This window comes from Cebus imitator, unplaced genomic scaffold (genome assembly GCF_001604975.1).
Source record: "Cebus imitator isolate Cc_AM_T3 unplaced genomic scaffold, Cebus_imitator-1.0 Scaffold297, whole genome shotgun sequence".
Classification (NCBI taxonomy): domain Eukaryota; kingdom Metazoa; phylum Chordata; class Mammalia; order Primates; family Cebidae; genus Cebus; species Cebus imitator.
In genome coordinates this window covers 391,877-404,394 of record NW_016107612.1, presented here as the reverse complement: position 1 = coordinate 404,394, position 12,518 = coordinate 391,877, and the positions used below count along the sequence as shown (strand labels likewise).

The 12,518-nt window shown below is 44.7% G+C and overlaps 2 protein-coding genes across 4 annotated transcripts in view; one reads left to right on the top strand and one right to left on the bottom strand.

Moving 5' to 3' along the window:
* The first annotated feature begins 497 nt into the window (after positions 1-497).
* On the top strand, positions 498-6,023 carry SETD6 (SET domain containing 6, protein lysine methyltransferase). Of its 3 annotated transcripts, XM_037729273.1 has the most exons (8): positions 913-1,251; positions 1,327-1,471; positions 1,551-1,692; positions 1,839-2,033; positions 2,169-2,289; positions 3,569-3,749; positions 3,907-4,049; positions 4,220-4,596. In XM_037729273.1, exons 1-8 carry the CDS (start codon positions 1,174-1,176, stop codon positions 4,523-4,525), a joined length of 1,311 nt encoding a protein of 436 aa, XP_037585201.1. In that variant the 5' UTR covers positions 913-1,173; the 3' UTR covers positions 4,526-4,596. The 3 variants fall into 3 exon arrangements, with proteins under 3 accessions (XP_017358051.1, XP_037585201.1, XP_037585202.1); XM_017502562.2 differs by lacking the exon at positions 1,551-1,692 and having other exon boundaries at positions 498-1,251; positions 4,220-6,023; XM_037729274.1 differs by lacking the exon at positions 1,839-2,033 and having other exon boundaries at positions 4,220-6,023.
* A 323-nt stretch (positions 6,024-6,346) lies between these two features.
* CNOT1 (CCR4-NOT transcription complex subunit 1) overlaps positions 6,347-12,518 on the bottom strand; it is a 93,740-nt gene continuing 87,568 nt past the window's right edge. The window contains exons 45-49 of the mRNA XM_037729268.1: positions 11,640-11,789; positions 10,836-11,016; positions 8,668-8,800; positions 6,773-6,907; positions 6,347-6,614 (exon numbers count right to left, since the gene is read on the bottom strand). Of these exons, the coding sequence (XP_037585196.1) occupies positions 6,536-6,614; positions 6,773-6,907; positions 8,668-8,800; positions 10,836-11,016; positions 11,640-11,789 (678 nt within the window). The 3' untranslated portion in view covers positions 6,347-6,535. The remainder of the gene's footprint in view (positions 6,615-6,772; positions 6,908-8,667; positions 8,801-10,835; positions 11,017-11,639; positions 11,790-12,518) is intronic.

Genomic DNA, 12,518 nt, shown 5'->3' with positions numbered 1-12,518 from the left:
CATGTTGACCAGGATGGTCTCGATCTCTTGACCTCGTGATCCACCCGCCTCGGCCTCCCAAAGTGCTGAGATTACAGGCTTGAGCCACCGCGCCCGGCCGGGTAGGTATTATCTTAGTTTCGCAAGTGAGGAGAACTGAGCTTCAGAAAAAGGGATCTGTCTTAATAACAGACCAAACTGAGTGCTGAACTCCGGCGTTGCTTGGCTTCAAAGCCCATTCCTGTAACCTCAATATTCACAGCCTTGTTTTCTTAAATTAACAGAATGCTACTTCCACCACGTTTAACCACCATTTGCTTTATTCAATTCATTCATTTACCCTAGGTAGCTATTGAGTCCCTACTACTTTAGCTAATAAAACCCACCACGTGCTATGCAGCAGATTAAAAATGAGGATGTACTGGCAAATAAGGGCAGAAGGGATCTAGTCTAGATCCAGGAGCCCTCCAGGCCATGCCACTCCGAAACACACACGAAAACTGCTCTGAACAAATACCAGTAAAACGGTTTGATGGCCACCGGTAACAAGGGGTCGAGATCAGGAGGCCGCTGGTCCCCCAGATGTGTGCGATCACCACCCGCGGCCCGCCAGACCCTCGGCTTCCGATCCAGACTGCAAGAAGCCTCAGCTCCCTGGGACCGACCAAAGGCCAGGGTTGCACCTGGCTCAGAAACAAGCTCCTTGCGGCACGGGACACTCCTTCCTCCACGCGGACCGCGCGAGTGCAATTAGAGACACTGGATTCAAGATGTTTTCAGGAGGAACCATTCCAGCTGGCGCTAATCCCGGCCGGTCCACAGCGCGGACGCCAAAACAGGCACCACGTGGTTCCGGCGCTGGGGCGGGGCCAGAGACGCCGGAAGTGATTTCGTTACCTACAGGCCCGCGGGGCGGCTCACGCTCAGACCGTGGCGACCCAGGCAAAGCGTCCACGGGTGAGTGGTGGGCGCGGGTTCTAGCCTTCTCCTCCGTGCGTCACCCCTTGTCTACCCGCAGGGCCGTCCGCGTGCCCCCTCTCCGCCCACTCCCGCGAGTCCCGCGCCCCTTTCCACTTGTCCCTTCGTCCCCCCAAAGCCCGTTCTGCGCACGCGCCGCGGTCTCCTTTCGTTCTCAGCGGGCCTTCGGGGGCCGGGCCTGGTCACTGCGCGCATTTATCTCAGGTGGCGGGGCCCATGGCTTGCGGAAACCCGGATCCTGTGGCCGGCTTCTTGAGCTGGTGCCGGCGGGTGGGACTGGAGTTGAGCCCCAAGGTGAGCGAGCGAGCGGGCGGGCTGAGGACCCGCGGTGGAGCGCGGGCTGCCCTGACCAGCCCTCCTCCTGCTCAGGTGGAGGTCAGCCGGCAGGGCACGGTGGCTGGCTACGGCATGATGGCCCGGGAGAGCGTGCAGGCCGGAGAGCTGCTGTTCGTGGTGCCGCGTGCCGCGATCCTGTCGCAGCACACCTGCTCCATCGGCGGCCTGCTGGAGCGAGGTGGGCACAGCGGCGGGCGAGGGCGCTGGGGCGGGCCTGAGAGGCTGCGCCGGGACACTCACTCCTTTGTCTCTCTCAGAGCGAGGCGCGCTACAGAGCCAGTCGGGCTGGGTGCCACTGCTGCTGGCGCTGCTGCACGAGCTGCAGGCCGCGGCCTCACACTGGAGGCCGTATTTTGCGCTCTGGCCCGAGCTGGGCCACTTGGAGCACCCTATGTTCTGGTGAGAGCCCTGGGAGGGGTTGGGGAGCGTCTGCACTGTAGCCTGCTGCAGGGACAGAGTCCTCCCCCCAATCCCCCTTAGCACCAGTCCTACCCAGTAAAGTGCGTGGAAGGATGAAGAGAACCTGGGTGTGGGTGTCCCTGCAGGCCAGAGGAGGAGCGCCGGCGCCTGCTGCAGGGCACAGGCGTACCTGAGGCCGTGGAGAAGGATTTGGACAGCATCCGTAGCGAGTACCACTCGATTGTGCTGCCCTTTATGGAAGCCCATCCCGATCTCTTCAGCCTCAGGGTTCACTCCCTAGAGCTCTACCTCCAGCTCGTGGCCCTTGTGATGGCCTACAGGTCAGTGACTGGGGACTCAGAGAATGAAACCCTTTTCTTTATAAGTCTATAGAGGGACAAAAGGGGAAAGACAGTGAAACCCACCTCCAGTCCCTCACCCAAGACAGGGCCTTAGCCAGGTTCTCTCAATGGCAGCTTTCAGGAACCACTGGAGGAAGAGGAGGATGAAAAGGAGCCCAACTCCCCCATGATGGTGCCCGCTGCAGACATACTAAACCACTTAGCCAATCACAATGCCAATCTGGAATACTCTGCGGTGAGTGGAGTTCTTACTGGTGCACTGATTAAGCATGATTCACGCCGTTAGGCTCCATTCTCTTACTATCGCTACAAAATGAGTAGTGAAATCAGCTCCTGTACGCTCCTTTAGTATGCATATTACTGAAGAATCATTTGAATGCAAAACATTTTAAAGTCCTCGAAGTTGAGTTGTGGGTAACCCTCTTTAGTGCTAGCAATTTGGTGGTCTGCATAGCCATGTTTCATTCCCTACTGGCTGCTCATATTTTTGAGCCCAGACTCTGTGTGGCTCTGTGGATAGCAGCCTGGAACAGAGTCTCTCTCTTCTGTTTTGGATGGGTGAGGATATTCACAGGCCAGAGGTCTAAGACCATCCTAGAACTGGTATAAAGCTGTTTATACCAGTTGTATTCTATATGGAAAGTTGCAAGAAAAGATGGCATATTCGTAGGATCAAAAATTAGTATGGTTATTTCTAAATCCTTGCCTTCATTTTCCTTTCCGACTTTGATCTGCAGAAATTTCATCCCCCTGTCTTACTGTGTTGCCCGGGCTGAAGTGCGGTGGCATGATCTCTGTTCACTGCAACTTCTGCCTCCTGGGTTCAAGCAGTTCTCCATGCCTCAACTTCTCGAGTAGCTGGGATTACAGGTGCCTGCCACCATGCCCGGCTAAATTTTTCTATTTTTTCTGTGGAGACAGGGTTTTGCCTTGTTGGCCAGGCTGGTCCTAACTCCTGACCTCATGATCCACCCACCGTAGCCTCCCAAAGGGCTGGGATTACAGGCGTGAGCCACCATGCCCAGCCAGAAATTTCATTTTTAGAGCTACNAAAAAAGAAGAAAAAACTTTGCCCCCATTTAATGTGGTTCTGTGTGTTCTGTGTGTTCACACTGAATTTATCCAACCCCTGAAGAAGAGCAAGGGGTAACCTTGGAAAGACAAGGCCTACTCTGACTATTTAGAAAATTCTATCATGTAGGGCTAGAGTAAAACATAATGCAACATTTAAACAAAACCAAGGAAAGTACCAAGAAAGAGCTACCCACTTTTTAAGTGCTGAAGATGACTGTGCAGAAATCCACCCAGTTAAACATGAAGCTGGCCTTTTAAAGCGAGCCTGACCCTTTTTGTTTCACAGTTCAGGGTCTAACAGGAAATAAAGGTATAACTTTGGTAGTTAACAGCGTCAGTCCCATGGCTGAACTACACCTGCTGAAGGCTCTTAAGAGGAAGTAATCTTTATGGGGCCGGCCTGTTAAAGACATGCCCCCAGCTTCTCCCTTTCACCTCAGGATTGTCTTCGGATGGTAGCCACTCAGCCTATTCCTAAAGGCCATGAGATTTTCAACACTTATGGGCAAATGGCTAACTGGCAACTGATTCATATGTACGGTTTTGTTGAACCATATCCTGACAACACAGATGACACAGCTGACATTCAGATGGTGACAGTTCGTGAGGCAGCATTACAGGGTGAGTGTATCATTAATCTTTGACACTGATGGCAGTATCTGTACCCATACCTTGGGTTAAATAGCCTTGCTAAAGAGCAGTTGACTTTGTTGACTAGGTGGTAAAGATAAGAGCTCTTAGGTGTACTAAGACTTTCACATTGCTATTTCATCTACAGGAACAAAAACTGAAGCTGAAAGGCTCCTAATGTATGAGCGCTGGGATTTCCTATGCAAACTGGAGATGGTAGGGGAAGAGGGAGCTTTTGTGATAGGGAGGGAGGAGGTGCTGACTGAAGAGGAGCTGACCACCACACTAAAGGTAAAAGGCTGAAGATGGCCATTTAATGCTGATTTGAGTATTTAAAGCAAAATAGCTAGAAGATAGAGGAAATGTGAGATTTTTAATAAATGCTGAGTTTCGTCTCCTGAATCATTTCAGAAGTATGCAAATAGTGCATCCTAATTAAAGGGCTCTGTGGTTGCTTCTAGGTACTGTGCATGCCTGCTGAAGAGTTCAGAGAGTTTAAAGACCAGGATGGAGGGGGAGATGATAAAAGGGAAGATGGCAGCCTGGCGATCAACAACATTCCCAAGCTCAAAGCATCGTGGAGACAGCTGCTTCGAAACAGCATTCTATTGACCCTGCAAACCTATGCCACAGACTTAAAAACTGACAAAGATGTACTCAGCAATAAGGAGGTCTATGCTAAACTCAGCCGGAGGGAACAACAAGCCTTACAGGTTCGCTATGGTCAGAAGATGATCTTACATCAGTTGTTGGAACTGACAAGTTAGCAGTTTCCCTATTCCCTGAAGGAACAGCAATAAGAACTTCAATAATCACTGATGTTTGAAAAAGAGGAAAATTTGGATCTTACTAAACACCAAAAGGGAAAGAGGCAAAGGTGGTGTACCAGGATAAACTGAGGTAAGGGTGGATGTGTTTAAGGATTGAGAACAGCAGACTTGGCAATCACTGCTAATTGTTACTTAACACGTTACAAATATTTGGTTAGTTTTAACCAAAGCCAGTGGAAATATGGTAGTAATAGGTCTTGTTGTGTTCCAGAGCATTTAGAGTGTGTGTGTGCGCGTGCGTGCGTGCGGACAGACTTTGGAAGTAGACCCTACTTTAAATCTAGGTCTAGTTTGAGGAAGTCACTTAACCTTTAAAAGACTCTCAGGATTTAATAAGCTGTGTAACTGGCACTCAATGATCGCTTACCTGAAGTTCATGCTAGATGGCACAAACCACCCCTCAGGGAATAAACCCTAAGACATCATTCAAGGAGGACTTCAGTTATTTAATTTAGAACCTTTTTGTCCTCTCTGGCAGTAAAACTTGACAGTCATGAAAGGTAAGTCCAATTTTAAGTGGGTTAAGTTTTAAAATATGTATCATCTACTCATTTTCTTTAAAAAAAGACACCAAAATACCTAAGGTTAAAGGATATTAAAGAAAACTGGGCATTTTAAATTCAGTTTAACCAGAGAAACCTGCTTCAGCAATTTTCCAGTGTTGAAATAGGAAGAAAAATACAATTTCCTTTCTTAAACATGCCAGTTTAGTAGTGGGAATGACCTATCATTCAGCAAGAAGTTGGTGGTTCCCAATGGCCCCAAGCTCTGCAAGGGTGAACTGTCCACTTTTCCTCTTCACGTCAGCACTGGCTGCTGCTACTGAGAAAGGCACAGTGGACTCACGTGTGTGTCATGACTTTAATGGTTGGCTACAGTATGCATACACATACAAGAAGTAGTAGGGGAGCTGAAGCCCAAGAAAGGCTACAAAATACAACACAGGGACCAATACATTAGCAAAACATTCAAAATCCTTATTTAAAAAAAAAAAAAAAAAAGGCTGTATTGGTCATTTCATCTTGGTCATATTCAGCTTAGCCTGTATGGCCATTCGGTGGAGTAATGGGGGAGGGCAAGTCATCAGATTTGGTTCCCTTTCCTGTATTCCCACAGTTTATAAAAGTTTCAGGAGAGGGATGGGGGGGTGAGGGTAGGGGGTGGGATTTAAGTCTGGTCTGGTTTCCCTTTATATAAAAGAGCTGACCCCCATCTCACATGGCTGAGGTATATATTCCCCAAAAGAAATAAAATGGTGCAAATGCAGTCAGCTTTAGAATGGGTTTGGGTAGAGACAAAACAAACTCAAGGGATTCTAATAGTGAGCTCTTCCCATGTTCCCGGACATATCAAATTCTAGCACATCCAGATTTTTAATAACTTAGTGATTTTCAGGGTCCCCTGTCCACATTAAAAAAATAAGTTACATAATAAACTGGCTTTTTGCTATTCTTTGGGACACGAGGAATGTCAGACGACATGGAGCTATGCCCTCAGACAAGTGCATGGCATCAGCTGCCTCTTTATTATTACAAGGTACCAGTTTATGTACTTGCCTTGGACACAGCTTGCACAAACCCAAGAAGTTCCAGACAAAGGTTTTTCTCTTTCATATATTTACACAAGTTCAAAATGATATTCACAGCATCTTCTAAATTTTGGCCAAGAGTCCAAAAAAAAAAAAAAAAAAAAAAAGTGAAAACAGAATCCACATAAAAAAGAAAATATTTATAAAATATACAAAAAAAAAAAAAAAAAAAAAAAAATGCGTTTAAACTTTGGAACGTGCCCACATAAGACAGGAGGCTGATCCCAACAGTAGTTGGGGCAGATACCCGCAAACCAAAGGGCTGGGAAAGTCAGGAACAGCTGAAAGGATTCTTCAGTTTATGAACTTGGTGCAGTGAGACCGCTAGGGTGACACATACAACAGAGATGCAGTTTCATCTAACTGGCACCTGTCCCTTCCATTACTTGCTGGGCCTGCTTCTGTCCCATGCAGCACTGTGCCACCGACTGGAATAACCTGAAGGGCAAAGACAGTTACAAATTTGTGATTAAAGAGTAGGCCTAGCAATACCTTGCATCTCATTTGCTTTAGCTATTAATCACTGACCCAACCTAGAGACAAATGGTTTTCATTCTTCAGTCTCATTACTAGACAATTAATTACTTTTAACTCACTTCTCGATTTCTGGGGCACAGTGTACAAATTCATGGTTCCAGAATTTAAACGCTGGGTTTTTAATCAGCTCAATGAAGGTAATAAGAAGACCCCAAGGATGTGGCCTATTTACAATCAACCGTTCCAAGAGAACTCTGAAAAGGGAGAAAGAGCTAGTTAATGCAGAGAAGCATACAAATTCATGATTATTCTTCCATTACCTTTTTTCCCTAACTTCTCCCTCATTATTGAACCACATGCTAAAGTTTTCACCTTTAGTAAAGACCTTTAGTCAAAACACTCCCAATAGCATGGGTTGGAATAACTGGGTTTGAAACCCTGTTCTTAGCCCTAGAAGAACACATATTAATGTAAAGTGCAGATAACAGCATGTATATCAGAGCTGTTCAGAATAAGGGGTGATGGGGGAGAGGAAGCCACATAAAGCCAAGAGTACATGGCACACATATTACAAAAAGTAGTAACTTCAAGAATGAGCTCCCAGGCCTGGTGCAGTGGCTTATGCCTGTAATCCCAGCATTTTGGGAAGCAAAGCTGGGTGGATCACGTGAGGTCAGGAGTTGGAGACCAGCCTGGCCAACGTGTTGAAATGCCATCTTATTAAAAATACAAAAATCAGGCGTAGTGGTTCATGTCTGTAATCCCAGCAGTCAGAGGCTGAGGCAGGAGAGCCTCTTGAACCCAGTAGGTGGAGGTTGTGGGGAGGCGAGATCGTGCCACTGCACTCCAGCCTGGGCAACAGAGTGAGACTCCATCTCAAAGAAATAAAAGAATGAGCTCTCAGTGAAAAGTTAGGAAATAAGAATTTTAACACTACTAGTGCACGTGTAAATTGGTAAAATTTTTCTGAATGCCAGTTAAGTATTGGCTTAACTTTATATCCTTTCACGTACTAACTGTACATGAAGCATAACAAAGATAAGTACCAGGAGACTTACTGCAGCTTTATATAAACAAAATGGAACAAACACATCATCTAAGCATCCAATAAGATATTTTGGTACACAAATCAAAGGAATACCATATTTAGCACCATAGGTACAACTTAATTAGGCAAATAGGCAAGTTTCAAGAGTCTGGCCCAATTTTTAAAATATAAGTGTGTATATATCTATCTCACTAACAATCTCTCCAATGCTATATATAGCCTAGGCAATCCAGCAACAGATTCCTAACTATTGTAAGGAAAATGCAAGTATGATCCTGTTATTACTACTGCTTTCAACCCAGAGTTAATGAGGAAAAAGTCCAAGGTCCTTAACATCGTCTTCCATAGGCCTACATGACTTAGGACTAGTTATCACCACCACCTCAGAGAAACTCTGACCTTTAATCAAAATGTGCCTTGTGGTATAAACTACTTTTCATTTAAGCAATGATTATGATTTCTAATTCTCTACTTGTGATATGTGTCCATCAGAATGAGTATTAGGAGGGCAGGAACCATCCATTTTGCTCACAATTGTATCCCACATTTAAAAGATTATTGGACATGCAGGAGATTTTCACTGAAGACTGGGTGCAGTGGCTCAAGCCTGTAATCCCAACACTTAGGGGGGCTGAGGTGGGCGGATCACTTGAGGTCAGGAGTTCAAGACCAGCCTGGTCAACATCCTGAAACCCTGTCTCTACTAAAATGCAAAAATCAGCTGGGCATAGTGGTGGGCACCCGTAATCCCAGCTACTTGGGAAGCAGAGGTTGCAGTGAGCTGAGATCGCAGCATTGCACTCCAGCCTGGGCAACAGAGCAACACTACACATCAAAAATAATAATTTTAGATAAATAAGATTTTTACTTAACATTGAATGCATAGGAAAACAAAAACCCAAGCCTTTAAGATGAAAGGACAGGGGGACCATTTTGAAGCATTTAAAAAGTAAGCTGCTCTCTTACCTTGTGATCTGTTCTTGGATAGCTTCTGTATTGGCCTCTGCAAAAAGGTATAGCATGGTGCAACTGAAGTAGTGAGTGTGGCTATTTGGGTACCGGAGCTGATTTGCAATTGCATTCAAAAAGAGATAGCGACCTAGAAATTAAGAAACCTTGAGTCTGAAAAGTCAACATAGGAAGACAGTTCTAATTAATCTTTGGTTTAAAGCTGTGGTTCTCCGGACCCCAAAGAGTTCTCATTTCTGTAGGTTTTATTTCAGTATTTTCCACGTTGGTAATTAGATTTTTAAAATATTTATTCATTTTTAAAAAGAGACTCATTATATATTAATAGAAGTAACATGAAATATTTTCCGGTGACACTCTTCAGAGTTTTTCTACATTTTGCAGATCTTTAATTCTTGCTTAATAAAAGACAGCTGGATTCTCATTTCTGCTTCCATGTTCAACTTGTTATTACGGTGTATTTTTTGTAACCTCTGAGAAATTCAGCTGTATACTCGTGACAGAATAGATCCAAAACAGCAAATATTGTCTTATGAGAGAAATGGTTTTGGCTGGAGGCAGCAGCTCATGCCTGTAATCCCGACACTTTGAGAGGTTGAGATAAGTGGATCACTTGAGGTCAGGAGTTCAAGATCAGCCTGGCCAACACAGTGAAACCACATCTCTACTAAAAATACAAAAATTGGCTGGGTGCAGTGGTGCATGCCTGTAATCCCAGCACTTCAGGGGACCGAGGTGGGTGGATCACCTGAGGTCAGGAGTTTGAGACCAGCCTGACCAACATGGTGAAACTCCGTCTCTGCTCTGCTGAAACAAGACTGAAAAGGGCCAGACACGGTGGCTTACACCTGTACTCCCAGCACTTTGTGAGATTGAGGGCAGATCATGAGGTCAAGAGATCGAGACCATCATGGCCAACACAGTGGAGCACTGTCTCTACCAAAAATACAAAAACTAGTCGGGCGTAGTGGCAGGCACATGTAGTCCCAGCTACTTAGGAGGCAAAGGCAGGAAAATCACTTGAACATGGGAGGCGGAGGTTGCAGTGAGCCAAGATCGCACCACTGCACTCCAGCCTGATGACAGAGTGAGACTTCATCTTAAAAAAAATTAGGTGGGCATGATGGCACAGGCCTGTAATCCCAGCTCCTCAGGAGGCTGACGCAGGAGAATTGCCTCTGAACCCAGGAGGCAGAAGTTGTGGTGAGCCGACATTGCCCCACTGCATACCAGCCTGGGTGACAAAGCAAGACTGTCTCAAAGAAGTTTTGAACTCACAGCCCTCCTAAAAAGGTCTTGACACCCTAAGGGTACACACACCACACTTTGAGGACCATTAGTCTAAACTACTTTGGAATAAATACTATCTTAATTGGGTCTGGTTATCTGCCTCTGCTAATTACTCATGTTTGTGAGTTTATTACAGTGACACATTTCTCCAAAGGCTGCCATCCTTTTATTGCTGAGCTCTGGACGTGATGGTGTTCAATTTTATATCTTGAATTTAAGCTGTCTTAAATCCATCCTATATAGGCATCAGCATATACGCGACATTAATTCACCTCTCAAGAATCAGTAGCAAAGTTAAGAGTAATGCTCCCACCTAAAGTGTATGTATGCAAAACCTGGACAGGACTGTACAACTAAACGGCACCTAACTGGGGTCTCTATTATATAAGAAGAGTACCAAAAGAAATGTAGCTCAAGCAGGAAAGCTGCAACCTTCAACAGGGAATTATACTGTAAGCTTTCTGCAGAACAGGAGAGTCTTACTCACTAATTTTATACACAAACATTTAACAAGATGCCTACCAAACAGGCACCAATAAAAATGCTTATATAAGGCAGGCTAACAAAACACTGCCACAAGAGCCTATGTTTAAAGGGACTACTGAATAAAAGGAAGTTTATTTTCACACTAAAAACTGCAGTCACATACACCAAAGCTGATACTGCAGGATTCTAGAGAATCCTTTCCTTTGTGCTTTTTTGTATTTTCTGCACTGAGTAGATAATGTCCAATTAAAGATAATCAGCCAGACCTGTGAATATACTGACAGAACTTTCCTTCACTATTGTGGCTTGAAGCATTTGTATATGTTTGCCATCAGACTGTAGCAAAAAGCACAAGAGAACTCTACTCAGAACTGGCAGGCTTCACTCACCCTCAGTGTCCAAGTCCACAGCCAAATTCTGGAAGATATCCATGTGTGCTGAATGAGTGATGGTGCTCATTGAAGGCGTGCTGCCCTTGTTGTGAATGTGCGCAATGGCCTGAGTCCCTACATAGAGCACCAGTGCATTGATGAGCTGGAGGTTGTAGCGATTCCCAGGTTCATTGGATACCTTAAATGAGCAAAGCAGAACTCCTTATGCTTACTCCTGCAGAGGACTGACTGATTCTACCCCAGTATTTCTAAGCCCTTCTTACACCTTTGTGGAAAGGCTGAACATTTATTGTGATTCACTTGCATGAATTTGTGAGGTTATTTAACAAATTACACAGATGCTCCAAACGTGGTTGTACCAATAAGAGAAATGTGATTTCCCTCAGGAAGCCAAAGCTGCTCTCACTGTACTCATGACACAGATCTAAAGTTAAGTTTATAAAATCAAAATATGCACTGTGCCAATTAAATATTTGGAAAGTTGTGGTTGCACAGCATAGATTGTAAATACATAACTTTCAAAATATCCTATACAGAAATGTGAATCAGCATCCATTTATTTAGAAAACTCTTGAGAGTACAAACAGCTAATGACTGTCAGTGGTCCACTGTCACAGGATTCTCATCCAAAGCTGTAGCAAAATATCACTGATGAAATGAACTTGTAAATATATAAATCCAGTTCAGCTCACCCAACTGATGGAAATGACAATAAAAGACTTAACTCCAAAATGGACCATACAGACAGAGAAAGTGCTTTCTATGGAAGACAGAGCTGAATTTTAAGCCAAATGAATTAACCTGTAGGTTGCTGCGCAGATCAGACAAAAAAGTGACTGGTGATCGAGTTTTAAGATAGGAATCCAAATCCTTTTTGAACTGAGGTGGCATTACTCCAGTGAAATTGGTGAGAATCCGGGGAGCAATGTTAATTTCACTCAGCATGTCCACCTGCCACAGACAAAAATGCAAGAATCACAGATTCATTTGTATTAGGAAATTACACCTATGCTAAAAAGTGGTAGAACAGTTTTTCTAAAACAATATACACTATAAATACCTTGAAGAGCACAGCTGCCACATTTTATTACTTTTAATCAGTCTTTCTTTAATTAGAAGAATCTTGGTAGAAAACAATAGAAGTTGTTCACTCTATAATGTATTTCCTTTCCAGAAGCAAGATACCTTTTGGGCAAAAGTCTAATTTGCAAAACTAACTGATTTTTCCTGGACTTGGATTTCAAAACAAGAAATCAGAATAAGATTTCTCACTCATCATGACTCCGAAAAGAAGCCTCAGCAGGACAAGACAACACACTGAGTCCTTTTTGAAAAAATGCATGTGACACAGTAGAGACTACATTTAAACTACAGCTGGGCACTTCTAGTGGTGTGCACCTCTAGTCTCAGCTACTCTAGAGGCTGAGGCAGAAGGATGGCTGGAGCACAGGAGCTTGAGGCTAGAGTACACTATGTTCACACCTGTGAACAGTCACTGCCCTTCAGCCTGGGCAACATAATGAGACCCCCGTCTCTTAAACCACAGTAGCCACATCAGAGTGGTGAGATTTTAAGTGGTCCTTTCTCTCCTTTATTCCAACAACTGAAAAAACATACAGTGGGTTCTCCATATCCTCAGGTTCCACATCCAATTAACCTCAAGTCGAAAATATGGGGGGG